This window comes from Rhizophagus irregularis, chromosome 27 (assembly GCF_026210795.1).
Source record: "Rhizophagus irregularis chromosome 27, complete sequence".
Lineage (NCBI taxonomy): Eukaryota > Fungi > Glomeromycota > Glomeromycetes > Glomerales > Glomeraceae > Rhizophagus > Rhizophagus irregularis.
In genome coordinates this window covers 2,414,440-2,441,064 of record NC_089455.1, presented here as the reverse complement: position 1 = coordinate 2,441,064, position 26,625 = coordinate 2,414,440, and the positions used below count along the sequence as shown (strand labels likewise).

The following is a 26,625-nucleotide window of genomic DNA, read 5'->3' as shown; positions in this document are numbered from 1 at the left end:
TACTGTAATACGAGTGTATGCCTCTTCTAGCGTTTTATTTCTTTTTACTACTGGAATAAACAAATATTCTTTGAGAAATTCTCTAAAAGTGACATTACTTCCTTTCTAATTCGTTTTACCGTCAAAAAAGTCACCCGCATTGTTCTTGTATATAAGAAATGGTTTTTTATATTCCGTCGATTGATTCTTTTAGATTAATTGCGTTGAACTTGTCACCTCTCTATTTTGTATTTCTACATTTTTTTCTGAATTGTGAAATCTCTCCTATAGGGTCAGTTTGCGAATCAATATTGACATATTGTTTTTCAGCCATATGAGTCTTGCTTTGTTCTTCGCTTGGATTGCCTTGCTGAGATATATTCCCTATGCCCTCTTATGCTGAAGTTGTGAGTAATTTATTTCCGCCCCAAGTTTGTGAAAAAAATAAATATTTTGCCCCAAGTTAAACTCAGAAAGAAAAAAAATCGGGCCAGAATCCACAAATATACTCTACTCAAGCCAAACCAATAAAAAATTAAATTGGACTAAATTAAAACGCATCGACTTAAAAGCACAAGTTGAACTGAAACTATAACCTATGGATCAAGTCAATGGTTGATGGGGTTGATAATACTGAATTATAACTTGTCATTTAGTTATCAAAGAAGGATGAAATATTCATTGAAGTCGTCTCAATTAAATGATGATAGTTTCATGTATCTAGCATTGATGAAGGTGAGAATTTCGGCTTAAGGTTTCTGAGATTCCTCGTTATCTATATAGTACTGTAATTTAATGCGCTTGACGATACGGGTCAAACGAACCAAGTTTCATCTTATTACGATCATTGAATGCCGAACCATTACGTTTTTATGATTTTGCCAGTGAGGTGAACGCTTTATATAATTGACTCATCAGGTCCATGTTTGACTTGATAAGTTTTATATATTGCATTGGATTTTTTTATTTCTAATACTTTTTGTTTTTTTTGTATTCGATTTGATCAAAGTAACACTGAATATGATATCATAACTACGATGAATATTTCCTTTGCATTATTACTTGTAATCATTTGTGTCTGTAAATGAAATATTAAATAGAATTATCGCAGGGTGATGAAGCGTAATAATAAAATTAATTGTCCGAAACGCAAGCGAAAGACTAAATGTTCTACTGAATTAGTAAAACCTTGTTTTGTCCCTGACATAAACATCACTTTTATTTCTTATTATGATAATGTAGCATTGAAATATACTAAGATCGCGATTCCGGTTCAATACGCATCAAAGTTCAAATTTGATGATCTAACCACCCTCCAAATTTTGTCGGAATTAACTAGGATTGCTATGCAATCTTCAGCAACGAAAGTTAACGTTACATTATAATATTTTGTTAACGGTACATAATTATAAATCATATCCTCATAACTATGCATTATATCCCTATATAAAATGATTTTATCTTAATATTCCATCAAATTCGCCATCACGTCTTTCAACTCTTTTAATCTCCCAATCATCAAGTTCTTCATGTGTAGCTTGTAATCTCTTAATTCATTCAAAAGAAAAAAAACCAAATTAATATATATATATATACGATTTTTAATAAGACAACTTTTTCTTCAAGAATATTTATCTACTTACTTCATACTCATTTTTAAGATTAATTAGTCGTCTATCTTTATTCATTTGTAATTTCTCTTCTTTATCAACTCTTTTATTTTTATTTTCGTATAAATCATATCTAGTTTGCGTTAAATAACTTAAAGCAAAAGAACCGCATACTATAGGAACTATTAATGGAAGACCAAAATATATAAAAGGATGCCTCTTAATTGCTCGATATATAGGCGGTTGATTTAATCGTTTTCTGGCAAATGTTTGCATTTTTTTTTTCTCAAAAAACTTTAGATTCAGTATTTATACGAACACGGTGCAAAATTTTGGTTGGATAATGAGATAGTGGCGACACGTGATTCCGTAATCTCCTCGGAAATAAGATAATTAGTTACGTTAAACTGTGTTACTATTTATTTGTCACTAGTACTACGATTATCATCGGATTTACCTGAACAGTCTGGTTATTTAACCAATTTCGGAACCAAGATAAGGAATAATGTCACGGGCCCAGTACTGGCCCAGTAGAAATAGATAATTAAGATGTAATACAATGTTACAATCAGGTTATTTATATTATGTACTAAAAAAAACCACAAATGCCTATTTCATTTTTGATAAATGATAAAGATTAACCAAAGTATATTCTAGATGGTCACCTTATTTGGATTTTAAATGTTTAGATGGTTTTTTTAGTTTATTGGTCTTTATTTATAGTTTATATATTTAACCTTTGCCATTGAACTATAAAAGGAGTGTTTTTTTACTTTTAATGGAAAATTTTTTTTTTCAAAGAGACAAAAAAAAAAAAAAATTTAAAAAAAAATTTAATATCTTTAATGATGAAAAAATATACAAGTTTTCCATCTTATATACTTTTGATCACGCTTATTATATTCCTTACAATTAATACTTTAGAAGCGAAACCTGAGAAACCTGAGAAAAAAAAAATATGTAGAAGACAAGGGCATGTGGAATTTTTTCCCGACTTTAATAAAGATAATTTATATGGGGTGATCACATTTTCTGAAACTTCAGGAAATAATAAAGTTGTTGTCGATGGAATATTTTCAGTACTTATTGGGGGAATAGACGGAATTAAAACTGAAGATGGAGAACCTCGGTATACAGCTGAATTATACAATAAGAAAGGAACAAAATTATATGATTTGACTAATCCTGTGTTTCATAATGCCATGGAATTAGTTTCATTTAATAGACAATATGCCAATTTAAGCATTTGTGATGAAAAAAATAGTATTATTGGTAATATAGTTATCATTAAAAAAAGTGGGGACGAAATTGCAAGAGCTGAAATTTATGAATTATTTTAATATAATAATAATAATAATGGGTGGGTATTTGTTTACATGATAACTAGTTTAGATAGAACGTAAATTAATATTTTTTCTTTTTTTGGGTTCTTTCATAGTCATATATAATTAATATCAAGTCTTATGCAAGTATTATTTATGTATTAAAATGTGACAATTGTAATTGAATAAATTAGTTTGCTTGAATCTATAAGTTTCTATAGTCTCTTTTCCATCGAAATTAATTATATATGTCTTTATGTAATATGCGCTAGTTGCGTAGGATGCGTTGTGGCACAGTTCATGTAATAATCTAGTCCTGCGAAACCATGAGACTAAAAGATATATGAAACAGTTAATGCTTACAATAACGTGATTAAACAGGAATGAATTCAGGAAGATTTTTGTTTTTGTCCATTTTACGCGTCAATGAATAAAGTCAAATGACCAAACCCTACAGAAAAATAAGTGCTATAGAAGCATACACATCATTATTGTTATATCTGGTGATCTTGACCCCAACGTGATACAAGCAAACAAAATATTCCCACAAAGTACCATATTTTTTTTTTTATATAAACTCGGGCTTAAACACCACGACTCGAGTTACTTCCTCTAAAAATGATTCCAAACTTTAACGGTAAATTATTATTTAAATAAGTTACGCCCTTTACATTTTTATTTATTTATTTCTATTTGTTTAATTAATTATTTATTTTTTTGTAAATTTTGTTAATGTTTTTTTTTCTTTTCTTTTATTTTTTGTTTGTTTATAATTGATTATTTTACAGTTTTCTCTACAAGTAAAATAAGTAAAACAATACTATTTTTATTACATTAAAAAATATCTTTAAAAATGGAATCATCTTCACGTATTGATCATATGAAACATGGCGTTATTATGGGTAGCGCTTTAGGTGTATGTCTAGGGTTGGCTTTTGGAACATATCATGTCTTAAAGTAAATAAAGTCTTAGCTTTAAATTGCTTTCCTGCATTTTGAATTATTCAAATTTTTTTTTATAATTTATAGACATGGACCAGGCACTAGAGGTTATATTTCAACCCTTGGCCGATATATGGTATCTTCAGCTGGTAATTTTGCAATATTCATGGGAATTGGTTCGGCAATTCGTCGTGAAGAACGACCAAAAAATATTATGTTAAAACGACATTTGGAACAACATCAAAAATTTTGTCAAAGAGGTTTCGCTAATCTGCCTGTTGAAGTTTTAGAGAGAAATCGTTGGGATAGAAGAACTGTTGGAATGTAATCAATGTAATCTCATTGTGATACCTTGGATTACATCAATCTTCTTTATTACCGATATTTTAATTGATTACCTTTCTTTTTTCTTTTTTTCTTCATTTTTTTCATACAAAATTATATCTTTATTTAAAAAAAAAAATTAAAATTAAAAATAAAATAAAATAAAATTGTATATATATCATTTCTCAAAAAAAAAAAAGAGTTTAATGGTGCGGGTTTGCGATTTTAAAATTGTTGATTTTCATCTTGACCTTGATATCTAAATTACGTAAATTATGTGGATCATTTCTAAATTAAATTAGAGTTGGTTTTTTCCGGTAAGTTAACGTGGTGCAGTTTGATAACAATGATCTCCATCAGCTGAAAATGTTTATCATGCGATAATTTTCAATGAAAGTTTTTTTTTCTCTCTCAAGAGAAAGAATTTATGTAAAGAATTTTTATTTTCGCTTATAATTTTACTTATTTTGTAATCATTTTTTTTCCTCACTCCAAATTATTCTCCACATTTATTTCAATGCTCTAATTCTTCCTTTCTTTAACCAATTAATAACTGTTTATCTTCCTTCTTTTCTGGTTTGTAAATAATCATGGGCACAAAAAATCAAGATCCAATAGTACATTTAGCATCTGGAGCGGTATCAGGTTTAGCGTCATGCGTATTATTACAACCATTTGATTTAGTGAAAACTCGTATACAACAACAACGACAACATCATAAAAATGACGGTCGAAAATCATTAAATAGGTGAGATAATTGAGGTGAATTTAAGTTGTAAAATTTAAGATATGAATTGATCAAATTAAACTCTTTTCTAGTACAGTTCTTCGAACTGTGAAAGATATTATTGAAAAAGATAATATAAGTGGATTATGGAAAGGAACTGTTCCAACAATATTAAGGTAAAATTATTTTTGCTTTTTTAAGTTATTATTTAAACAAATTAATGTAAAACCTTAAAAACTACTTGTATTAGAAATGTTCCTGGATCAGCATTATATTTTTTCACATTATCAGAAATCCGACATATTTTTTCTTTAAGACATCAAAGAAATATTTCACAGAATTCTACAAAATCCTCTTTACCAGTATTATCAAATAGAGATAATTTAATTTCTGGTATGGTTGCTAGAGGTTCTATTGGATTTATTACGATGCCAATTACGATTATTAAAGTTAGGTATGAGGTATGCGTAAATTAAAAAGTTTATTAATCATCGTAATCATATTACTTAAATAATAATACTTATAACGTAATAAACTTTTTTAGAGTAATCTTTATAATTATAAAAGTATATGGGGAGCTTTTACATCTATTTTAAGACACGAGGGAATAAAAGGTTTAGTAATGATCTATTTTTACACATATATGTATATCACTTTTTGATTTAATCATGGCGACTTATCTTTTAACATGTTAATTGAGAAATGTAACTCGTAATCCTTGCCGAGAAAAAAAAAAATATTTAATAATTCCATTCTTTACTAGGATTATTTTATGGGTATGGTGCTACCGTTATCAGAGATGCACCTTATGCAGGATTATACTTACTATTTTATGAACGATGGAAATTATTAATGAGTGGTATATTAATTAAATTATTTAAATATTTTCAATATCTTTCTTTAATTAAGCAAGATCTTAAAAATATCTTTTTTATTGGCTTATTTAGCTAATTCATTCACAATAGCTTCACCAATCATACATATGACTTCTGGTGACTTCACGAATTAAACTTTTTTTATTCATTCTTATGATTATTAAATTGTTTCTAATTACATTATTTTTTACGTATAGCTATTATAGCAGGTCTTTCGGCTACTACTATTACACATCCTTTTGATATGCTTAAAACAAGAGTGCAATTAAAACCTCAAAATTATCCTAATATTTGGATAGGAGCTTTAAAAATATTTAAGGTAAAGTAAATATGTCATTATTAAAATTAAAAATGATTGTTTCAAAATCAAACATTTTAATGATAACATTTATTTGAAATTAAAGGAAGAAGGATTCCTTAGATTTTTTGATGGTTTATCACTTAGATTAGGTAGAAAAACTACACAAGCTGCTATCAATTGGACTATATATGAAGCATTAGTTACTTGGTTTCAACAAAGGAGAAAGGAGATTAGATAATATAGATTATTAAAATGTAAACAAAAAAATTTTAATTGAGAAATAATGTATATTAAGAGTAATAATAAATAATAATTTGTAAATATAAAATTCATTATTTATTAAATGGAGCTGTTCAAAAATATTTTTCTCATTGTAGAGGAATTTATTTCTTACAAATTATATCAGGGGATATCAATATCTGATATTCTACCCTAATTATTCTGGAACAGAAGTGTAATAATCTTATTTGTCACAATTATAATGTAACAAAAAATAATTTAGAAACTTTTATATTACATATTTCATTAGGGTTTTAGTAACAAATCGAAACTTTTTAAATATCTCATATTCTTATATTTTATTTGAATTATAATTATATAATTTGTTTGGCTATTTAAGTATTATACCAAAACATTATATCAAAGTATTATACAACAATTATTTGTAAATAGATAAAAAAAAATCTTACATTTACGAATCAAAATACATCCAATTCACTAATAGTATTTAATATTGGTGTATAATCCAATACATTACCATCACATAGTTTACCAATTTCGAATATATTCCAATTACCTTCATCACTTTTCTCAATTACACACATTATAACTGCCTTTGAAGTGGAAGCGGATTGTATAGTATAAGAACATAATTGTGTATCAGGATATGAAGGATCAAATAATTTAAAAGAAGGACTTGTAAAACATCCAATATTTGGAGAACGATATGCACTTAAAACGAAATATAATTTTGTTACTATACGTGGAATTGTTGCTAAATTCGCTGTAATACTATGATGACCTATTTATATTAAGAAGAAGAAGAAAAAAAAATAAATGAAATACAAGTGATATACGAGTAAATTTAAGAAGATCCAAATATATGAAAACTATATTATTATTTACCTCTTCGATTAACCTTATCAATAATATCACCAGAATGTGACATGTCAGGAATTTCAGAGAAATGGTTCAATCTATAATCAAAAGTACGGTAATGATGTTTTCCTGCGAAAAGCAAACAAGTGCCATCTAAAAAATCACCTCTATTTGGTGGAAATCCCCAGTACAGATCAAAAGTTAATGCATTAATAGATAATTCTTTTGAGATAGAGTATAATAAGACCATAAGTTGGATATGACTTCCATCAACTATTGAATATTCAGATAATTGTTTTTTAATTCTTGTTGTATTTGAAAAAATCTAAAATTATATAAAAGAAAAAAATTTTTTTTTATTATCATACAAGATCTAAAAAAAAATTTAATTGAATCCATATAATAACAAACCTCCAATTCAACACCTTTATGAATCAACTTTTGTTTACCATTCTCAATATTAGTTTGTTGCTTTATAGCTTCCTTTAAAGCCTCGACGGTTTTAATGTTTTCTAATTTAAAATTTAATTTCGTTCCATTCAATAAAATTACATAAAAATCCCCCTTCGCATTTGAATTCAAATTATTTTCATTTTTAAGCTTAAGTTCTAAAATATTCTCAATAACAACTCGAAATGGTGATTTTTCCCATGCTAGATATAAATCTTTAACTTCTTGTCTTGTAAGAGTTGCATCACATTCAGGGCATTTTTGATTTGATTGTTGAACATCAATTTTTTTTATTAAACACTAGTTTATAAAAGATGAAAGGAATAAATAAAAATTAGTTAAAATATAATCAAGTCATTAAAGATTTAAAATTTTAAAAATTAATATAAATTACATTAAATTAACTACATAAATAAATAAAAAATAGAATTGAAACTTACCCTTAAACAAAAATTGGAAACGTGATTACACCTTTGGCTAATAGTATCAGCCGGGAATTCATGAGATAATTTATCAATTCTACAAACTTTACACCTCATATTTGAAATTTATGAAAATATTTTTTTTAAAAAAAATCTTAACCGGAAGACTTTATATTAATTCCTTTTTAACAATGATGCCCAAAAATAAATTTAGTACCCCCTTGCGAAGAAAAACCTGTTTAAATTCACGTGATTTCTTATCCGGCAAATTGGAAAGATTTAATCTATAATATTAAATCTAATGTATAGCATATCCAATATATACAGCATAATACGCCGTGAGGCTAATTCACTCTTTAAAAATTTACAAGACTCAAGACTAATGACTTCGAATTTCAAACACAAAAACACAAAGAAGAGAAATAGCATTAAATCAATTTTTCAAAGGCGTGATCCCTGTCATTGCCATAATTCATTCTCCATAATAGAAAATGTTAATATTCTGTGGAATCGAATATCTGGAATATTATGTGTCTAATATAATGTTTTAAAATAGATTGATTTGAGACGCCGATTAAGCGATAACCTTACAATTTCTAAAGGTTCTTAGAAATCAATAAGATTCCTCTAATCTGTTATATTCTCACGGTGTCACTGTTATAACTCGTTATTTATAACGTTTGGAATCAATTAGTAATTTAGTGCAATTTTTGCTGGTCAGTGGTCAGTATGTACTGTATATACTGTACACCCTATATTATATAAAATTCCGAAATGCCCCTTGGAACATAAGCATTTAAAAAGATAAGTGAAGAAATTCTATCTAAAATGAGAGACAATGAGATTCCAAATTGAATAAAGTAAATAACATAGTGAAATTACTACTTTTGTATATTATAAGGCGTAGACGCAGTCTATTTGACACATGTTTAGTGTGATAAATTCATAAATAAGTATAGACGGTCTATACTTTCCTTTTTTGGTTAATTATACGGATCATAATCACCGATTTACTGCGTCTGTGGCAGTCACGTACGTCTTGATTGACGATTTGCAGAAAAACTTATAAATACAAAATTTTGTGACAAAAAAAACCAACTCCCCTTTCTTGACACTTCAAACTTTAATAAGCTATAATATGAAGTGTACTAAATGTCAGATTGATAAATTATCTAAAGAATTTCCGGTCGATACTATTGGCCGAAAGTGTATTCATATTCCTACTCATTGTTTAAAGGTAAATTTTAATTATTCTTACATTTTTTTAGTAAAATATTTCGATTATTTCTAATTTAATTTTTTTGGTTTTTTTATGTTAAGTGTTTAATAAAACACTTTGATGTTCAAAAGGCTCAACAAAAATGTCCTGAATGTGAAGTGATTATTTCAAAACATGAGATTAAAGAATTAAATCTAGCTTGGGAAAAAGCACTATTTAGGATTAGTCTTAAGAATATTTCGGAAATTAAGACGAAAAATAAAAATAATCCAGATCAAAATGGTGAAAATAATACAGCAAAAGGAAATGTCTATGTGATTTTACTGAATGGTACAAAATTAACTTTTAAATTGGAAGATCTTAATACTGTTGCGGATTTAAAAGAAGCTATAGAAAAACAAACTAAGGTTAGGATTAATAAACAAAAATTAAGTTATAAAGGCGCTGAATTGAAAGTAAGTTATGTTTATGTTAATTAAAAGTGGGACGAATTTTTTTTTTCCTTAGTTAAATAATTAAAATTTTGTCTTGTGTAATTTTAGACTTTTTCAGATCAAGGAACCAAAAATCCATTATCTGATTATTCAATAGTTCCTGAAAGTCATATCCAACTTATGGTTTTATTATATTCTATTTCAAAAGAATTATCTATTAATGCATTAACTTTTGATTTATTCTGGGGATATCCAACAACCGGAAGTGATTTTCTGGACGGCACTTGTATGCTTTATACAGGAATTGGATCAGAGAGTCAGCATTATCGAACTTTTGACTATGCTGCTACAAGATTTAGTGATATTCCCAATATTTCGCATTCTGGTGATATTATGGACCATATTAATCAAAGAGGTAAATAGTAAGAAAGAAAAAAAAAAGTTTTAATATTTGATCATCTTGGATTATTTTATATAATATTCTTTATTATTATATGCAGGACATCATTGTATTACAGCAAATTTAGCATCAATGCCTCCTGATGTTACAAAATTATATTTCATTTTGAGCGCATATAATTCACCGAATATTGGATGTTTTCCGAACCCTTCATTTAATATGTTTGACCCTTCAAATCCTGATGCACAACTATGTTCTTATACTATACAATCCGCTGCTGACTCGCAAGCAGTCATAATGTGCGTAGTTGAAAAAAATGATATAAATAGTTGGAATGTATTTGAAATTGGTAAATTATCTGCCGGTAACGCGATGAATTATCAACCAATTCTAAATACTATTAATGGTATAAACCAATATTAAGGTAATTTTATTTATTTTTTTGTTATTAGAATAATAATCTTTTTCTCTCTTTTTTTTTTGTATTATTATTTAAATAAAATTGTGAGTGAGCACAATGATGTAGATGATGTAGATTATTGAAATGATTTTTATCCAGATTACATGAGATCTAAATAGGTGATACAAATACATACAGAGATGAAGTTAGAAATTAAAGTTCACAAAAAATTTGGGATAGAAATTTTTAGAATTTCATTATAATGATTAAACGTCTTGATTTGGATTAGATTTAATCCTGAAATTTTTTTTTGGTATAACTCAAATATTGATTTCATTATTTTTAATATAATTGTTGACTACAACTTTGTTTAAACTATCTATTACTATTACATCATTCTTAATATTAATCCCATGATCTGGTTTCATTTTGTCTTCTGTTTGAATAGAATAAATGGTCATCAGTTATAAGAAACATGCAGTATTTGTGATATTAATGTCCTTTAGAAATTGATCGTAATTAATTTAATTGACTTTCTGATTTTAATTATTGCTTTTATTTATATATCAATATATGCTATTACAACACTAACATGTGAGTAAAAAAAATCGACCAAAATCATAATATATCATACTTTATTTTTGTCAATATTTTTTGCTGCGGGAACTTCAGAGTTTTTTGTAATTTAGTAAACTACAGTGCTGCGCATTTAATTACGACCAATTACTATCCGCGAAATAGATAATAACTAGAATATACCATAAATAATTTTATTTTATTTATATTTATTATATTTAAATTATTAAATTAATTTTTATTATATATAGTAATAAATTAGGATTTAGGTAATTTATTAAACATTTCTGTTATTACGGTGCAGAACCTCTATAATAGGAACTTAAAAAAAATTGAATAAAATTTGATTTTATGATTGGATTTTAATTTTATAAAAAAAATCAAACTCTATTTATTAAAAGGAATTGATTTATAAAATAAAATAAAAAGTCTCAATTTTTCAGATTATGTAAGCATCACGTGATACATATATTAACCAATCAGAAATTAGAATTTTAGATATTAAAATTTATATAATATATTTATTTATTGTATTTCATTATAAACTGATGAATCAGGTATATGATGATGAGATTTGTATTTTATTATATGTATTTTTTGATCAAATTAAAGTAAAATTACTTAGTTTTTGAATTTTTTCATTTATAAATTCATCTGAACTGTCTTTTAAATATTCACTTGATGGTATATAATTATAATCTATAACATTAAATTAACCTATATTTAAACAACCTTATTTATTAAATCTTTTTTTGCAGTTTTAAAAATTTTTTTTCTTCTTAGCATATTAAAAAAAAAATCTGTACATTAAATATGGCTAAAAAAACTTGTAATACAAAAATTTAAACTAGTCTCAATTTTAACTAAATTTAATCAATATATTTAAATTACAGATTTTTAAACAGCTAAAACTCAGCCAAAATTTAATTTAGAAAAAAAATAACCGATAATTTTTAAAGCTAATGGTCATATCTATAAAAATTATCGGTTAAATTTTTTAATTTAATATAAAAAAATTTTTTTTTAGGAATTTATAATCAATCAATTGTTATTATACATAAGTAGTTGAGTATAGAGGTTCTGCACTATAATAGGATTATTGCTATAAATTTTTATTTGTTATAATTTTAGAATTATTTTAATTATTTAAGCTCAATCTTTATTATTTTAAATAATTTACCAAAATAATACTAATTAGAATACACATTATAAAGCAAGTTAGGATTCTTATTTTATATATCCTATTTATAATGATTCACAATTTTAAATTTCATTTATATATATTAGAAATTATATAAATATTAATATTATACATTAAATTTTAAGTTAAAATTATTACAATATTAATTGAAATTATATTTGTATGATAAAATATTTAATCTATATAAATCAAATTGGTATTATATAATAAATAAAAAAGGTATAAAATAGTTAATATTAAATAAATATCCTTTTTAAATTCTTTTAAACTTATATATTGATTATTTTCTATATTTAAAATTTATAGTAAATAGATTTAAATAAAAATTTTTTATAATCTTACAAATAAATTATTATAAAAAACAAAAAATTATATATAATTTATTAATTTTTTAATAGCAGTTGTTAAAAGTTATTTTTTTGAATTGAATTATTTGTCTATATGAAAAAATTTCACAATTATATTTGCATATATTTAGAAAGAATATGGATTAGAAATTAAGATTAATTTAAAAAAAGAAAAATTTTAGGTATAAAATATAATATGGGTGTAAATAGAAGAAAAATTTCATTGAATTCAAGTCATTTGTTAGTATTAAATTAAAATTATGAAGTCTAAGCTTATCATTAGTATTAGAATTATCAAATTCATTACAAATAATGTTCCAATGAGAAAAAATTATTATAAAATTGATAAATATATATATATAAATGATGCATTATCAGCTGATAATTGGTAAATGAATCATAACTTTATTTGAGGCTATATGGGCTATAGAAAGGATAATAAAAGCCTTATTAAATATTCAATAAACATATTATAATATGGAGTCAACTGATTTGAACTGGTATTCTCATTCATTACTTAATTAAAAAATTTATTTAATATCTATACATAAATATATTATCTTAATGTTTTTTTTAATTCTCCCTTTAAATAATTTATTCTATTCTCAAAATTTACCCGATATTATAATATACATTATTAACTAGCTCTAAAAATTCCAGTTAATAATTGTCTAAAATTATTAAATTGTTGTTCGGATACATCTTTATTCAATAAAAATGTAACGGTTTTAGTTTCCTGTTCTTTTTCTGTTACATGTTTTGGTACGCTCACATTATTCATCATAAATCCTTTTGTACATTTCAACACTAATTCTCCTCTTTTTATAAGCATATTTTCATCAGTTTGATCCGTCGCTGTAAATATATCAATATCTGATGGCAACAATAAAATTGGTAATGAAATACTCGTTATATCAAACCTATCAATTATTTTTAATATATTACGCAACCCGTTAATTGCATTTGATCTATATGTAAGTTCTGATTTTTGAATTGCTAAATAAAATAAATAATTAAATTAATAACATACTCTTTTTTATAAAGAAATGATTAAAGGTATACCTACACTCAAATTCAATCACTAAATGAAACACAATATGAACCAATGGTAAATTTGAATGCCTTGTAATAAAAAAGTCTCCTGTAATTTTCGAAATATAGAAATTGGATTAATATATAACTAGAAAGAACGATTAATATATTTTAAATTTTCTTGCCTTCTTGTACAGAATACACTGTATGATCTGAAGTTGTAAAATCTTTTTCAATAGCGTCAAACTGCGATTCTACGTCTTCAAAATGGAAATCCGTAGATTCTTTACATCTCTTAAAAAATGCTATTTAAAAAAAAATACAAACATTTTATTTAGATTTAGATATTAAATTAAATAAATAAATAAATAAAAATACAAAATGTAAATATTGTTAACCTTTATTAGCACTTTCGCCTAGTTTATATTTAGGCCAGTCGTTGGGTGTCAATAGTAAAACAACTGCCGTTAGATTTTGAGAATATAAATTAGCAGCAGTTTGAGCTCTATATGCCATATCGCGAGCATCATTGGATGAACTGAGCAGGTCTTCCGTATCAGATACCAAAAGTCGAAGATTATGGGTCGATTTCACTTGGTTTCCAAGGGAAATTGTAAATGATTCGACAAGTTGGGGATTATCTAATTGAAAATTTGGCCCATGGCTTTTTTGAAACGAAAAAAATGGATCAACATTGATTTGTATTGGCTCGATTGTCTTTCCAAATATTGCAATGGAACATGGTATAGAGCAATTTATATAAAAATATTCCAACCCGTTCCCATCTCCTTCAAGGCTTTTTCTACTAAGCCATCCACCGATCTTTCTTACGGATGAAGGTGAAGCCAACGGTTGTTTCTGCTGAAAAAAGGTCGACCAAGTATTTTTCCTTTCTTGTTTGATAGGAATTGTCATAATGGGTTTCCGTTGAGATTTTGATCGTTTGCCGATACTTCCGGTTTGTTCTTTCAAAGGTGAACTCACAAAAGGAATAGAAGGACGTCGAGTTAGAGTAGCTGAAGTATTGGCTATTTGATTGTTAATTTTGGGATCTAATAAAAAATTAACTGCATGTTCCTAAAAAAGTTCAAATTTTTATTATGATTCAGTAATTATTTATAGGAGGAATAAATGGGATGGTTTATAATCACCATATTTCCATTTGTCATTTCCAAAGCCACCCTAGCTTTCTCTTGATCAAACCCCATTTCTTCCATTCTTTTTAATATATGAGGATCTTCTTCCTATCTCGATGTTTAAATAAAATTTAAGTTATTATATGAAAATTAAAAAAAAAATTATTCTCTATTTGTATCATAAGTATATATAAATCTGAATGTTCACACATTAAAATAGGCCGGTTTCTTATTATTATCTTCGCCTGAAGGTGAAAACATTGGAGATGTTGGTGGCATCAAATTTGGTAATATAACTTCTGACAAAGAACTTATACTTCCATGACGACTACGAGCTCCGCTTTTTTGGACTAATCGTAATATTTGTTTTGATAATTCTTTTTGACGTTTTTTCATATCAGCTATAACTTCACTAACAATTTCTTTTCCATCTAATTGGAATATCCAATTTATATCTGTTGCTGATTGATTTTCCGTTAACCATCGTTGGTGTGCTTGATAAAGTCTGGTTACAAATTCACAATATTCTTTTCTCTGTGATCTCTTAATATCTTCGAGCCCACTTACTAAAGTAGCTCGATTACACTCAACTTCCTAATAAAAAAAAGGGAGAGAGAATATTCTTTTTATTAAATTACAATCCGCCAAGAATAAAATAAATGATGGCTTTACCTCCTGATGATGTTTTTCTATCAAATCATTTTGAATAGATCCCGGTTCAATTTCTTCTATTTCTTTCTGATGTCTTAAATGAATTATAAGAAAATGTATTAAGATATAAAGAGATACTAAATTTTTTTTTAAAAAAAAGATAATACTAATTTTACCTTTCCCTTACATTTTCCAATTCCTTTTCTCCAGAAGATACCAGGTCTTTAATTGCCTGCTTATATTTTTGTTCTAATTGTAAAAGTGTGTCAAATATTGATGGTACAGGAGAATGAACAAGTGTATGATATGCTTTAGGGAAAATGTTCTAAAAAAAGATTAATAAAAAAAATTTTAAATACTATATATATATTTTTTATTTTTATTTTTATTTTTTTTCAAAAAAAGAGATTAAAAACCTCTGAAGGAGAATCATTATATTTCGTTGTGTACTTCTTATATTTAGCTATAAGATTCTCGCGAATATTTGTTGCATCTGATCCATCTTGAACTAAATAAGTTAAAATCAATCACAAATAAGAATAAATTAATTTAACAAAGAAGTAAAAGTCGTATTGGATACTTTTTGAATCTCTTTCCATATCTCTACGCCAACTTTCGTTCATTAATGATTCAATAGTCGAAAGAACGGAGTTCTCCAAATAACATGGAATATTGTCTGTGTTCATAAAATGTCTAACTACATCAATCAATAATTGGTCTTTTTTAATTTGAATTGTAAACCTTGTTTGCGTATTATTTGGAGGAAGAGTAAAATAAAGATTAACTGAAAGATCTTTTAATACTTTAGCTGGTGGCATATTATGATTATACAAATAGCATTAAATAATAATTAAATGAGAATAAATAAAAGGCCAGAAACTCGAGAATAAAGCCGACGCGCATCTAAAATTCTAAAATTTAAGCGTTTTTTTTGTGACACGTAAGACGATAATTTAAACCGACAATCACATGTTATTTGTCATTTTTTTTTAGTTCCCAAAATATGGGGAAATCGCTGACTATATCACGTTACTCACGTGATATGTCAGATGCCAACCGTCTGACTCACAAAGGGTAGGTTATTGGCTAACTGGTTTGTTTAATCATTTATTATATAATCGGCCAATTGAATCCGTTATGCATTAATATGATACAACTGATGCTGCGTATAATAGAACCTTAAATAGAAAGTTCTATCAAAAATGACATTGTTAAATTACCACTTCTGTAACATTGAGGTCGATCGAGCTTTAATTGTTATTTCACACATTTCCGAACTTGTGGAAATATTCGGATTTCTTTTCCGCGATTATAATTTATAAATATAAGATCAAATACTAAGAAAATAATTCATAAAGTCATGAAGTGCACAAATTGCCAGATTGATAAATTATCTAAAGAATTTCCAGCCGATATTATTGGAAGGAAGTGCTCTCACATTCCTAGTTTTTGTCTAAAGGTAAATTTCAATTAGTTTTTTGTTTAGTAAAATCATTCAGTATACTCACGTATTTTTTTTTCATTCGCAAAGTGTTTAATAAATTACTTTGATGTTCAAAAAGCAGATCAAACTCCGCAAAAATGTCCTGAATGTGAAGTAATTATTTCAAAACAAGAAGTTAAAGATTTAAATTTAGCATGGGAAAAAGCATTATTTCGAATTAATCTTACGAAAAATAAAAATAATCTGAATCAAAATGGTGAAATCAATACTGCAAAAGGAAATATTTATGTGATTTTATTGAATGGTACAAAATTAAATTTTAAATTGGAAGATCTTAATACTGTTGCGGATTTAAAAGAAGCTATAGAAAAACAAACTAAAGTTAGATTTAATAAACAAAAATTAAGCTATAAGGGCGTTGAATTACAAGTAAGTCATTAGTTATATTGACAAATACTCCAAGATTTTATTATTTTTTTTTTAGTCAATAACTAACATTTCTCAATTTTAGACTTTTTCAGATGAAGGAACTAAAAACAAATTATCTGAATATTCAATAGTTCCTGAAAGTCATATCCAACTTATGGTTTTATTATATTCTATTTCAAAAGAATTATCTATTAATGCATTAACTTTTGATTTATTCTGGGGATATCCGTCAACCGGAAGAGATTTTTTAGATGGTACTTGTATGCTTTATGCAGGAAATCAACTTTACCGTACTTTTGATTGGTCTAAAAAGAATTTTAATGATGTTCCTAATGTTTCACATTCCGGTGATATTATGGACCATGTCAATAAAAGAGGTAATAAATAAATATGCGATTTGAGCTTTATTAGAGGTTTATATGATTAATTTTTTTTTCTTATATATAGGACATCATTGTATTACGGCAAATTTAGCATTGATGCCAAGTGAAATAACAAGATTATATTTTATTTTAAGTGCATATAATTCACCAAATATTGGATGTTTTCCAAATCCTTCATTTAAAATGTATGATCCTTCAGATCCTGATGTACAATTATGTTCTTACACTATTCAATCTGCTGCTGATTCACAAGCAGTTATAATGTGTGTAGTTGAAAGAAATGAGAAAGATGAAAAAGGTAATTGGAATATATTTGAAATTGGTAGACTATCTGATGGTAATGCAAAGTATTATCAACCAATTATGGAAACTATTAGTAATATTAATGAATTCTAAGAGGTTTTACTACTATATTATTATTTTTTTTTTGATTTTATAATTTTAGTAAATATTTTAATTGTATATTTTTTTAATTTTAAATAAAAAAACACTTTAAATATACAAATTATGGATTATATTAAATTACAGAACCATTATATATAAGTAGTAAAGTCATATATCAGATATAATAATTTATTTTTATATTTTATTAAAAAAATATCATGTATTGTAATAATTGTAATAACTTATATATTAATTTTAATTTAATTTTAAATTCTAATATTAGCCTATCTATATGAAAAAACGAAATTTGCTGAAATTAAGACTATACGAGCCAAACAAGAAGTATTTTGAAAAAAGACAGAGTGAGATTTTACCTGGAATTTTAAAGAATGGACAAAAAAAAGCCTATGAACTTGCGAGGGGCAGATTTATGATGAAATGCTACAGTATCTTTCAGGAGTCTCTTGTGTAGAATTGCGCAAAAAAACCCAGCTAACTAAGCCTATATATATGTTATTTAACGAAATTGGAGAAGATAAGATTATGCGAATCAAATCTTATAACGCAGATAAACTCTCAAAGTTTACCATGCAAATCGATACATTTTTTTTTTGCATGAAATTCACGCACTCACGTGACTTCGGTAGTGATGCAACTGCGCCTGCCGTAAGCGTCTCAACCATGTCTCTAATTCTTTGGGTGAATCCCAAATCGAAGAGGGTGAAATATGGTATGATGAAGGGGATTATTACAAAGGTAGAGGTTATTATTATTGTGACTGAAGATACGAAAGGAAAGTCTCAGCAATGATGAGTCCTATTATCTCTCCGGTAACCGCCTAGAATTATCAGGCGGATTGCAATTTTTTCAAATCACGTGGGTGGCTTACATACAATGCGCAGTAAGACGTGATTACAACGGGGTTCCTTAACGTACACTGGGGGCGTACGATATTAACGTACGGAACTGGCCGGAATTAATGCACGTGCACGTGCATAACTCCTAAACTCGGGCCGCCAGGTGTACGTTAAGATTGTACACCCCCTCGTAAGATAAGGACGCCCGATTACAACATATTAAGATCATGTGATTTTTTAATTTTCGCAATACTATGGGAATCCGTTCTTGCCTTTCAAAAATTCTGGGAAAAAAAATAAAGATTAAGTGATGGTATTTTTAGAGACGAAGTTCGATGGGAATATTTGAAATTATGTATCAGTAATTTCATCAACATAAAATTCTACAATGCGTTGCGAAACATTAGCTATTAGAATGTACTGACAATTAATGATTTTTTTTTATTATCTACATTACCAATTAGTAAAACATTTGCAAACTCTTTTTCTATAGCTAATTCTATTCTCACTTACTTCTTTATCTCTTTATTATTACAACTTTTTGAAAAAATCTGATTTATGTAATGCTAAAAAATAAAGCTAACAGCTAAATTTATATTTGCGAGTATGCTATATACACATAATTTTAAATTTTAAATGTTTTCATTACTTTTTTATATTTTGTAAAGAAGCCAGTTGTCCATGTCCGTCAGTCACGCTACTATCATATTATATTCGGATATAGATCAATCGATGATGGTAAGTTATAATAATCACCGCGATTCAGTACGTAATGACTTTTTCCATTAAAATAATAAGAAATAACCATAAAATTAGTCTCCCAAAAAAATTAACTTTTATTTTTTTAAAAAAAATAAATAAATAAATAAAATTTCTTACCGGATGATAATCTTCAACCTTAGGATCAATAAAACTAGATTCTTTCCATCCAAATAAATCTTCGAGATCACCTAAAATGGTATATTTGTACGTTTCTAGTGTTACTGACTCATCCGCATCCAATCGAGCCATTGCAGAAAATGCGGTGCGAGCACGTTGTTTGTCGTTAATTAAATCATTAAAATTTGGTTTTTTAATTGATATCCACGTATGGATATCATTAGCAAGGAGACGATCTATCTCATCATCTGTCTGCGTATACCAAATTTCTATGAGCCAATATAACATATTTATACGAAAATCTTTCACGCCTCTTAAATCGTCATCTTCGTGGATTAATTTTTTTAGTTCACCGTTAGCCTTGATTTCACAAAGCTCCCAATCGATGTTTCTTATGGCGTCTGTATAACTTGTTAATGTCATACGTTCTGTAGGAGCGATGACAAAATGCCAGGCATCCTGAATGCCAGATGGAAACCGAAGTTTCATAAAATTTGTAAAGACTAGAATTAATCCATTTGGAAGATATGTGCCTTTTGGAATGACAAAGCAGTCCTTTCTTTTACTGATTGGATTATTATGAGGTGGGTTACCCAAGGGCACAAAACATGAAATTCCATTTGGGTTAATTTCATCAAATTTAAAATATTTTAGAAAATTTTCGTTATCAACATAATAGTCAACACCCATTTTAGGCCTTGCATTTATTGCATCAAGACGATGAAACGTCCATTTAGCTTCGATGAAAGCCATACCTAATTGTGGTGGCTTAGATCCTATCGGTTCCATAATGAATTTAGAGTTTTTAAAGTTAAAGATAATACGAGTTTCTTTCTGAAGAATGTTAAAAGTTAGAATGGTAGAGTAATTTACAAGGTACGTAAAATATGACTAATACTGTAATAAAATTACTCATTAGATTATGATTAAAAAAAAAGAGGTTCTTTTTTATTATAATTTTTAAATAGCGAAACAATGATTAATACTATTAATACTGTAATCAAATTACTCCTTAGATTATGATTCTTGCGCAGTAACTCTTATTATTTTAATTTTATATACTCTTGATTTGTGGTTTGTTGGCTTTTATGATGAAATACGTAATGATATAGTTATAAATACGTAATTACTTGGGAAAAAAAATGATTTTAAGGGAAATACCGAATTTATTTTACTAATGCTTTGATTACTGCGCCAATAGCAATTTATAATTTTGCGTTGAATAAATCAAAATCACGTGCTAAAACACAACTTCGCGATTTTTTTCAGACTATAGGTTGTTTTGGTTGTTTTAAACACTATAAAGTATAAATAATGAATGTGATATGACTACGCCACTGTATCATGTGATTTTGTATAACCGCAGTCGTTATTTTTAGAGGATCTATTAATATAATAAAAGCTATTTGACTGTTAAGATCATGCAAACTGATTAATTTATTTTACTTTTTTTACTACCACTTAATATTTTTACTTGTCAAAAAACAGTTGTTAGATGTAATACGTTAGATCGATCAGTCAAATCATTAATATCAACAAATTAGTATGATTAAATAATATTTTAATTTGTATTGATCCATTGATTAACACTGCGGCCGAATTTGCAATAAAGGGATTATGAAAACAATAAAGAATATGATCCCCCCAGATATACCACTTTTGTCCCTTTTGTCCCTTTTGTAAAGTACTACTGCTAATTTCAATTTTTTTTGCTTGGTCCTTGATTAGAAAACCTTAATAATGAAAAATGGACCAAAAAATTGATTAAATAAAACCCTTCAGGTATGTTTTGAAAATAACCCGAATATAATCATATATTCCCAGTAATACATTATTATAGTAATAAAATAAAATTGAATTGAATTTATTTATTATTTGCAATATTTCGAAGTGATAGATATGGCTAATGAAAAAATTTTCATTTAGGAACCAAAGCCCAGGTCAGGATTCCGTTTATTCCCTTTGGCACTGGAGGAAAATTAATAGAACCATCATTCTGTCGACTAATTCTGTATGGGATGCGGCCGCACTCCTATGGACAATATACATTATGAGGATGGAATCATTTAAGGGAATGGGCTTTCAAGACCAAAAAAAATATCTCTCAAGAATGATGATATGATGGACACGAACGCACTCCTATGGACAATATACATTATGAGGATGGAATCATTTAAGGGAATGGGCTTTCAAGACCAAAAAAAATATCTCTCAAGAATGATGATATGATGGACACGAATAAAAAAAGTCTGGCAGCAGTAAATATAACGATATCAACGGGAAGAGAAGATTGTGAAGTTTATGTTTGGGGCGTCGGTTCGTAGTGGAAGGAAAACAACCACAATTACTAGTAAAATGCTGTTCAGGTACCAAGCTTCAATAGCTTTATTTGTCGAGGGCAATAAATATACCAATGTTAAACTCGAATATTACCACAATCAAAGGCTGCAACTACCCATGGGGAAACTGTGTGTTGGTATGCACTGCTTGAACGAGAAATCCGAAAACCATGTTCCATGTGCCAACAAGATGTATCTCGAAAAAGCGGTTGCAAAAATCCGAAGTATCCATCATATTAATCGAAATGATCGCAAATAATGTGTTCTCGATTTCTATTTGTAATCTTAATTTGTATTATTTTATCATGTTAATTTTTAGTATAATATATGAAATGTATTTAGTATAAGATATCTCAGTTCTGTTCTCATATGAAATTGCCTAAATCGCTCATATCAGAATAACTTTAATAAAGTTTCTGTATGTTACATGATCATATGATGCATAATTAACAAAAGTTGCGATGTTTTTCAAAAAATGTTTTGGATTTATGTCTGATGGTATAGCCATCTTTTCAGATCCCATCCATATCTCCATAATATGCACGGGCTCTAACAGACGAATTATCAGGTTAGACAACTTACAGTAGGTGTTTTTTCTACTAATGCTCTAGCCATCACTGCTTCAGTAGATACAAATGCCATATGTTTACCTGCCTCAAAAACTCATATCCTATTCGCATAGCTTTCAGCTCCACTATTTGGATCAATCAACTACATGAATATGTTCATCACGATATAAGGTTAATGTTGATGTATTGTAAAGGCGACCATAGCCAATACATGTCTCAATGATTTTCGTATTGCACTCTCAGATTCCTGTGCATTTGTACTAGACGTTTTACACATAATGTCATTGGCCTCATCAAGAAAAGCTACAAATGGACGAGCTGTAAACTTAATACAGAAAAGACTTTCAACTTGTATTATAATTCCTGATAGATAAATCTCCTTGCATATTTTGGTAATTACAAATTCAGAAACCTAATACTTCCAACTTATCAAGTTTTGCTTTTGATTCATTGCTAAAAGACTTTCAGTAAGAGATCCAGGTATAGCATGGCAAAAAAGAAATATCATTCAACTTATCTTTTAATGCCAGAGTGATTTCTCTTAATGTAGTAGTTTTCCATATTGCTAGAAATGAATGAATTAGTATAGTTGTTTTTTTAGCAAGTACCCAAGAAATTAGTAATAATTTTTTCTAGCAATTCTACAAGAATAACATTGGCTATTCTTTCAACTATTTCTTACTTGAATTTATTATTTTTGCCAATAGTTTTGTTTTACAGATAGAAATTTTAGTTTCATTCAGAATTTTTTCAAAATTTTTCTCTATTTGAATTTTTTCTTTTAATTTTTACTAACTCTTTATATATAGATTACAAGATTACATTGGTATGAATGCTTATAGGATATATTTACTATTGCACTTAAGTAAATAGGGGTTTAATTTGTTATATCCTTTGCTTACCAGTATATTTTATTAATAATTGAAATAGAATTCCAGATATTACATATATAACTCACATTTTAATTTTAGCAAATTCAAATTAAATTTATAAGTTTAAATAGAGCAAGTTGATTGAAAATTAATTAATAATCATAATTATGAGTTTTAGCAAATTGTATTGATTTTTATAATATCATATATTATAATAGGACCCTACTTACTTATAAGATAGATCACCCCCAGGCCTAAGGTAAAAATCATATATAAAATTCTTTGCAGATCCTACTATAAAAGGAAATTTTATGTTACATTGTTATGATTTTTTTCCTTTTTAGCTAATTAACCAATAGAATTTAAGAAAAAAGTAAAGTAAAAACTATTAGTAAAGGGCCAATTTTCTACAGTACCTTTATTATAAGTAAGCGGAGTCCTATTACAGTATATTTGAATAAATTGGTACTTTTTTTTAAATTTAATTTATCCTAAATTATAATAATTATAATTGTAAATAATGATAATATTTAATAACACTGGTCGAAATCAAAACTTTCGACCGTTAAGAGCTTTCGGCATAATTTTTGCCGATTGGTCATGTGATTCGTCACATTTTTTGACCAATGGCAAAAATCGGTAAAATCATTTACAAATCAACTAATACTGATTGTTAAACGAAAACTCATTTAGTCTTTTGGTGAAAAATCAATTTATACCGATTGTTATACGAAAAATTGCTCTTTTAAGATCATTCAGTAAAATTATACTGATTGGTCATATAAATCAACACAAATTTGCCAAATTTGCCAAACGGTAAAAATCAATAACTAATTGGCAATAATTCGGCAAATCAGTTGGTAAATGACTGAAAAAATCAGATGATCTATTGACATTTTACGGGTCTTTTTAAAATAAACTTTTTTAAACTTTTTAAACTTTTCGCCTTTCTCTTTCATCCGTAAATGTACACATTGAATTCGGTAACTTTTTATTAAATCAAAAAAGTTTCAAAACTTTCTTTAAAAAAACGTTTTTTACATGAAAAAACGTTTCTTTTTTATACTTTTAGTGAAGAAAATCAGTTCCAGTGTGGATACCGATATTACAGGTAAAGTTTCGAAAAATTTCGAAACTTTCTTTTAAAAAAAAAACGTTTTTAGCTAAAAACATTTCTTTTTTATATTTTTTGCAGGAAATCGATTCCGGTGTGGATACCGGTTCCCTAGGTAAAGTTTTGAAAAAAATTTTTGAAACTTTCTTTAATAAAACGTTTTAATAAAACGTTTTTTTTATTTTTGTATAGGAAATCGGCTCCAGCGTGGATGCTGATATTCCAGTTAAGTTTTGAAACTAAAGTTTCGAAACTTTCTTAAAAAACGTTTTTTAACAATAAAAACGTTTTTTTTTATTAATTTTTGTAGGAAATCAGTTCTGGCGTGGATACCGATATTCCAGGTAAAGTTTTAAAAAAAATTTTCGAAACTTTCTTTAATAGAATATTTTTAATAAACGTTTTTTTTTATTTTTGTATAGGAATTCGGCTCCAGCGTGGACGCCGATATTCCAATTAAGTTTCGAAACTAAAGTTTCGAAACTTTAATAAAACGTTTTTTAATAAAAAAAAACGTTTTTTTTATTTTCTTTATATAGGAAATCGGCTCCAACAGGACCCCGAAGAATATATAAATAACTCAGATCCAAATTTAAATTTTAATATGTTCTTTATACATTTAATTTTTATTAATAGCTTTATACAAAATCAGTATATAAGTTCTAATCCTATTATAATTTTATACAACTTTACCTCTAAGTTATAAATTCTGTGCAATTATCTGAATTACTTCTTTTTGATTAAAAAAATTATAATGAATTTTTGCTTTGTTTAATAACTGAAGAGTATTATCATCAAAAACCTTTATATCTTGCATGTTTAAATGATAAATAACATTTTTTGGATGTTGATGAGTAATTAAAAAACATCCCTCCTCTGTTAAAGCTGAAAAAATATTACGTATAGAAGTAAAAACTTTGAGAGTTATATATGATATATTTTCAATGTCTGTAATTGGTTCTTGATGATAACTATGATATCCATATGCTTCATAAAAGCTAGAAATTACTTGTCCAATACAAAGTTGTAATCCAAAAACAACTAGAACAAAATCTTGCTCATTAAGAGGATTATGACTATTAATATTTGCTGATTCAATATTTTCAACTATAAAATGAAAAAATTATTTTAATAATTTCTAATAATATAATAAACTTATTCAATTTATACTCACTTAAATTTTTATTATCAATTAAAATTTTTTGCCGTTTTTTTGATTGCCCCTTTTCATAAAAAGTAGCAAGAGATTGGCTCATAGTTTTTCGCTCATTTTTCCATCTCTTTTCACGTTGTTTAACAATTCGCATTTCAGCATTTTCATTTTTACTAAAAAATGAGACAATATGATTTGCTTGATTAGGTTTAATTAAACCAGATTTGCATAATTTTGTACTATTAGTTTTAATTGTACGTTCAATATTGCGAGAATTATAAGCATTATGCTTCTCACGTTGATACACCATTTCTTGAAAATCAATTACATTTTCAGTAACCAGTATAGTAGTATCAGTATTATTAATATCTTAAATTTAAAATAAATAATATTAGTATCTATAAATAATTATTTATAAATTGTAATTCTTTAACATTACCTGTATTAATTATACTTGAATCCAATGTTTCATCTATATCAATAAAAGAAAGTTGCTTTTGACATTCATTTAAAGACAAATTTTGACTATCTTTATTTATGTTTACTTTTTCCCTTTCATTTTCTTTTTTGTCTTATAAGATTCACTTCTTTAGCCGCATAACCAATTATTTGAGAAAGATCAAGATTAGAAAAATTCTCATCTGAATCTTGCATGCATTCATCATGATTATCTGAACCAGATACTTCTCCATCATTAGGACCTATTAAGATATAAGGCCGAAGTGAATTAATAGGTACAATATCGGGAGTCAACAT

The 26,625-nt window shown here is 27.0% G+C and overlaps 11 protein-coding genes across 11 annotated transcripts; 6 read left to right on the top strand and 5 right to left on the bottom strand.

Moving 5' to 3' along the window:
* Positions 1–1,152: 1,152 nt before the first annotated feature.
* On the bottom strand, positions 1,153–1,869 carry OCT59_018418 (uncharacterized protein). The gene is made up of 2 exons (XM_025309099.2): positions 1,623–1,869; positions 1,153–1,526 (listed from the first exon to the last, which is right to left on the bottom strand). The coding sequence occupies exons 1-2, from the start codon at positions 1,863–1,865 to the stop codon at positions 1,437–1,439; spliced, it is 333 nt and encodes a 110-aa protein (XP_025184393.1). The 5' UTR covers positions 1,866–1,869; the 3' UTR covers positions 1,153–1,436.
* A 487-nt stretch (positions 1,870–2,356) lies between these two features.
* On the top strand, positions 2,357–3,362 carry OCT59_018417 (uncharacterized protein). Its single transcript, XM_025314853.2, has one exon. It carries the CDS (start codon positions 2,435–2,437, stop codon positions 2,927–2,929), a length of 495 nt encoding a protein of 164 aa, XP_025184394.1. The 5' UTR covers positions 2,357–2,434; the 3' UTR covers positions 2,930–3,362.
* Positions 3,363–3,516: 154 nt separating this feature from the next.
* Positions 3,517–4,305, top strand: OCT59_018416 (uncharacterized protein). The gene is made up of 3 exons (XM_066148759.1): positions 3,517–3,548; positions 3,700–3,868; positions 3,941–4,305. The coding sequence occupies exons 2-3, from the start codon at positions 3,765–3,767 to the stop codon at positions 4,179–4,181; spliced, it is 345 nt and encodes a 114-aa protein (XP_066004654.1). The 5' UTR covers positions 3,517–3,548; positions 3,700–3,764; the 3' UTR covers positions 4,182–4,305.
* Positions 4,306–4,767: 462 nt separating this feature from the next.
* On the top strand, positions 4,768–6,318 carry OCT59_018415 (uncharacterized protein; the record flags this gene model as incomplete). Its single annotated transcript, XM_025314855.2, has 8 exons — positions 4,768–4,925; positions 4,997–5,080; positions 5,155–5,365; positions 5,449–5,518; positions 5,668–5,763; positions 5,852–5,896; positions 5,977–6,098; positions 6,184–6,318. The coding sequence occupies 8 exons, from the start codon at positions 4,768–4,770 to the stop codon at positions 6,316–6,318; spliced, it is 921 nt and encodes a 306-aa protein (XP_025184396.1).
* A 460-nt stretch (positions 6,319–6,778) lies between these two features.
* OCT59_018414 (uncharacterized protein) lies at positions 6,779–8,167 on the bottom strand (the record flags this gene model as incomplete). Its single annotated transcript, XM_066148757.1, has 4 exons — positions 6,779–7,101; positions 7,206–7,503; positions 7,590–7,928; positions 8,069–8,167. 4 exons carry the CDS (start codon positions 8,165–8,167, stop codon positions 6,779–6,781), a joined length of 1,059 nt encoding a protein of 352 aa, XP_066004653.1.
* A 965-nt stretch (positions 8,168–9,132) lies between these two features.
* Positions 9,133–10,641, top strand: OCT59_018413 (uncharacterized protein). The gene is made up of 4 exons (XM_025310248.2): positions 9,133–9,287; positions 9,371–9,724; positions 9,812–10,118; positions 10,204–10,641. Exons 1-4 carry the CDS (start codon positions 9,189–9,191, stop codon positions 10,524–10,526), a joined length of 1,083 nt encoding a protein of 360 aa, XP_025184398.1. The 5' UTR covers positions 9,133–9,188; the 3' UTR covers positions 10,527–10,641.
* Positions 10,642–13,121: 2,480 nt separating this feature from the next.
* OCT59_018412 (uncharacterized protein) lies at positions 13,122–16,264 on the bottom strand (the record flags this gene model as incomplete). Its single annotated transcript, XM_066148756.1, has 11 exons — positions 13,122–13,623; positions 13,694–13,768; positions 13,845–13,964; positions 14,058–14,323; positions 14,435–14,736; positions 14,811–14,903; positions 15,006–15,389; positions 15,468–15,540; positions 15,623–15,771; positions 15,863–15,954; positions 16,027–16,264. 11 exons carry the CDS (start codon positions 16,262–16,264, stop codon positions 13,265–13,267), a joined length of 2,151 nt encoding a protein of 716 aa, XP_066004652.1. The 3' UTR covers positions 13,122–13,264.
* Positions 16,265–16,738: 474 nt separating this feature from the next.
* OCT59_018411 (uncharacterized protein) lies at positions 16,739–18,208 on the top strand. The gene is made up of 4 exons (XM_025314857.2): positions 16,739–16,905; positions 16,978–17,319; positions 17,402–17,696; positions 17,767–18,208. The coding sequence occupies exons 1-4, from the start codon at positions 16,807–16,809 to the stop codon at positions 18,096–18,098; spliced, it is 1,068 nt and encodes a 355-aa protein (XP_025184400.1). The 5' UTR covers positions 16,739–16,806; the 3' UTR covers positions 18,099–18,208.
* Positions 18,209–19,695: 1,487 nt separating this feature from the next.
* On the bottom strand, positions 19,696–20,611 carry OCT59_018410 (uncharacterized protein; the record flags this gene model as incomplete). Its single annotated transcript, XM_025331662.2, has 2 exons — positions 19,696–19,719; positions 19,823–20,611. The coding sequence occupies 2 exons, from the start codon at positions 20,609–20,611 to the stop codon at positions 19,696–19,698; spliced, it is 813 nt and encodes a 270-aa protein (XP_025184401.1).
* Positions 20,612–21,484: 873 nt separating this feature from the next.
* On the top strand, positions 21,485–22,603 carry OCT59_018409 (uncharacterized protein). The gene is made up of 2 exons (XM_066148755.1): positions 21,485–21,604; positions 21,749–22,603. Exon 2 carries the CDS (start codon positions 22,124–22,126, stop codon positions 22,418–22,420), a length of 297 nt encoding a protein of 98 aa, XP_066004651.1. The 5' UTR covers positions 21,485–21,604; positions 21,749–22,123; the 3' UTR covers positions 22,421–22,603.
* Positions 22,604–25,416: 2,813 nt separating this feature from the next.
* Positions 25,417–26,625, bottom strand: OCT59_018408 (uncharacterized protein; the record flags this gene model as incomplete). Its single annotated transcript, XM_066148754.1, has 4 exons — positions 25,417–25,823; positions 25,891–26,238; positions 26,309–26,363; positions 26,455–26,625. 4 exons carry the CDS (start codon positions 26,623–26,625, stop codon positions 25,417–25,419), a joined length of 981 nt encoding a protein of 326 aa, XP_066004650.1.

What these genes read in the sequence shown, in the direction of transcription:
- OCT59_018416 (XM_066148759.1), top strand. Translation starts at nt 3,765, where the DNA reads ATGGAATCATCTTCACGTATTGATCATATGAAACATGGCGTTATTATG. An exon ending in GGAACATATCATGTCTTAAA is followed by an intron (nt 3,869 to 3,940) that starts GTAAATAAAGTC and finishes TATAATTTATAG; the next exon opens with ACATGGACCAGGCACTAGAG.
- OCT59_018413 (XM_025310248.2), top strand. Translation starts at nt 9,189, where the DNA reads ATGAAGTGTACTAAATGTCAGATTGATAAATTATCTAAAGAATTTCCG. An exon ending in ATAAAGGCGCTGAATTGAAA is followed by an intron (nt 9,725 to 9,811) that starts GTAAGTTATGTT and finishes GTGTAATTTTAG; the next exon opens with ACTTTTTCAGATCAAGGAAC. An exon ending in GGACCATATTAATCAAAGAG is followed by an intron (nt 10,119 to 10,203) that starts GTAAATAGTAAG and finishes TATTATATGCAG; the next exon opens with GACATCATTGTATTACAGCA.
- OCT59_018417 (XM_025314853.2), top strand. Translation starts at nt 2,435, where the DNA reads ATGATGAAAAAATATACAAGTTTTCCATCTTATATACTTTTGATCACG.
- OCT59_018411 (XM_025314857.2), top strand. Translation starts at nt 16,807, where the DNA reads ATGAAGTGCACAAATTGCCAGATTGATAAATTATCTAAAGAATTTCCA. An exon ending in TTCCTAGTTTTTGTCTAAAG is followed by an intron (nt 16,906 to 16,977) that starts GTAAATTTCAAT and finishes TCATTCGCAAAG; the next exon opens with TGTTTAATAAATTACTTTGA. An exon ending in ATAAGGGCGTTGAATTACAA is followed by an intron (nt 17,320 to 17,401) that starts GTAAGTCATTAG and finishes TCTCAATTTTAG; the next exon opens with ACTTTTTCAGATGAAGGAAC.
- OCT59_018409 (XM_066148755.1), top strand. Translation starts at nt 22,124, where the DNA reads ATGTTTGGGGCGTCGGTTCGTAGTGGAAGGAAAACAACCACAATTACT.
- OCT59_018418 (XM_025309099.2), bottom strand. Translation starts at nt 1,865, where the DNA reads ATGCAAACATTTGCCAGAAAACGATTAAATCAACCGCCTATATATCGA. An exon ending in ATCTTAAAAATGAGTATGAA is followed by an intron (nt 1,527 to 1,622) that starts GTAAGTAGATAA and finishes GAATGAATTAAG; the next exon opens with AGATTACAAGCTACACATGA.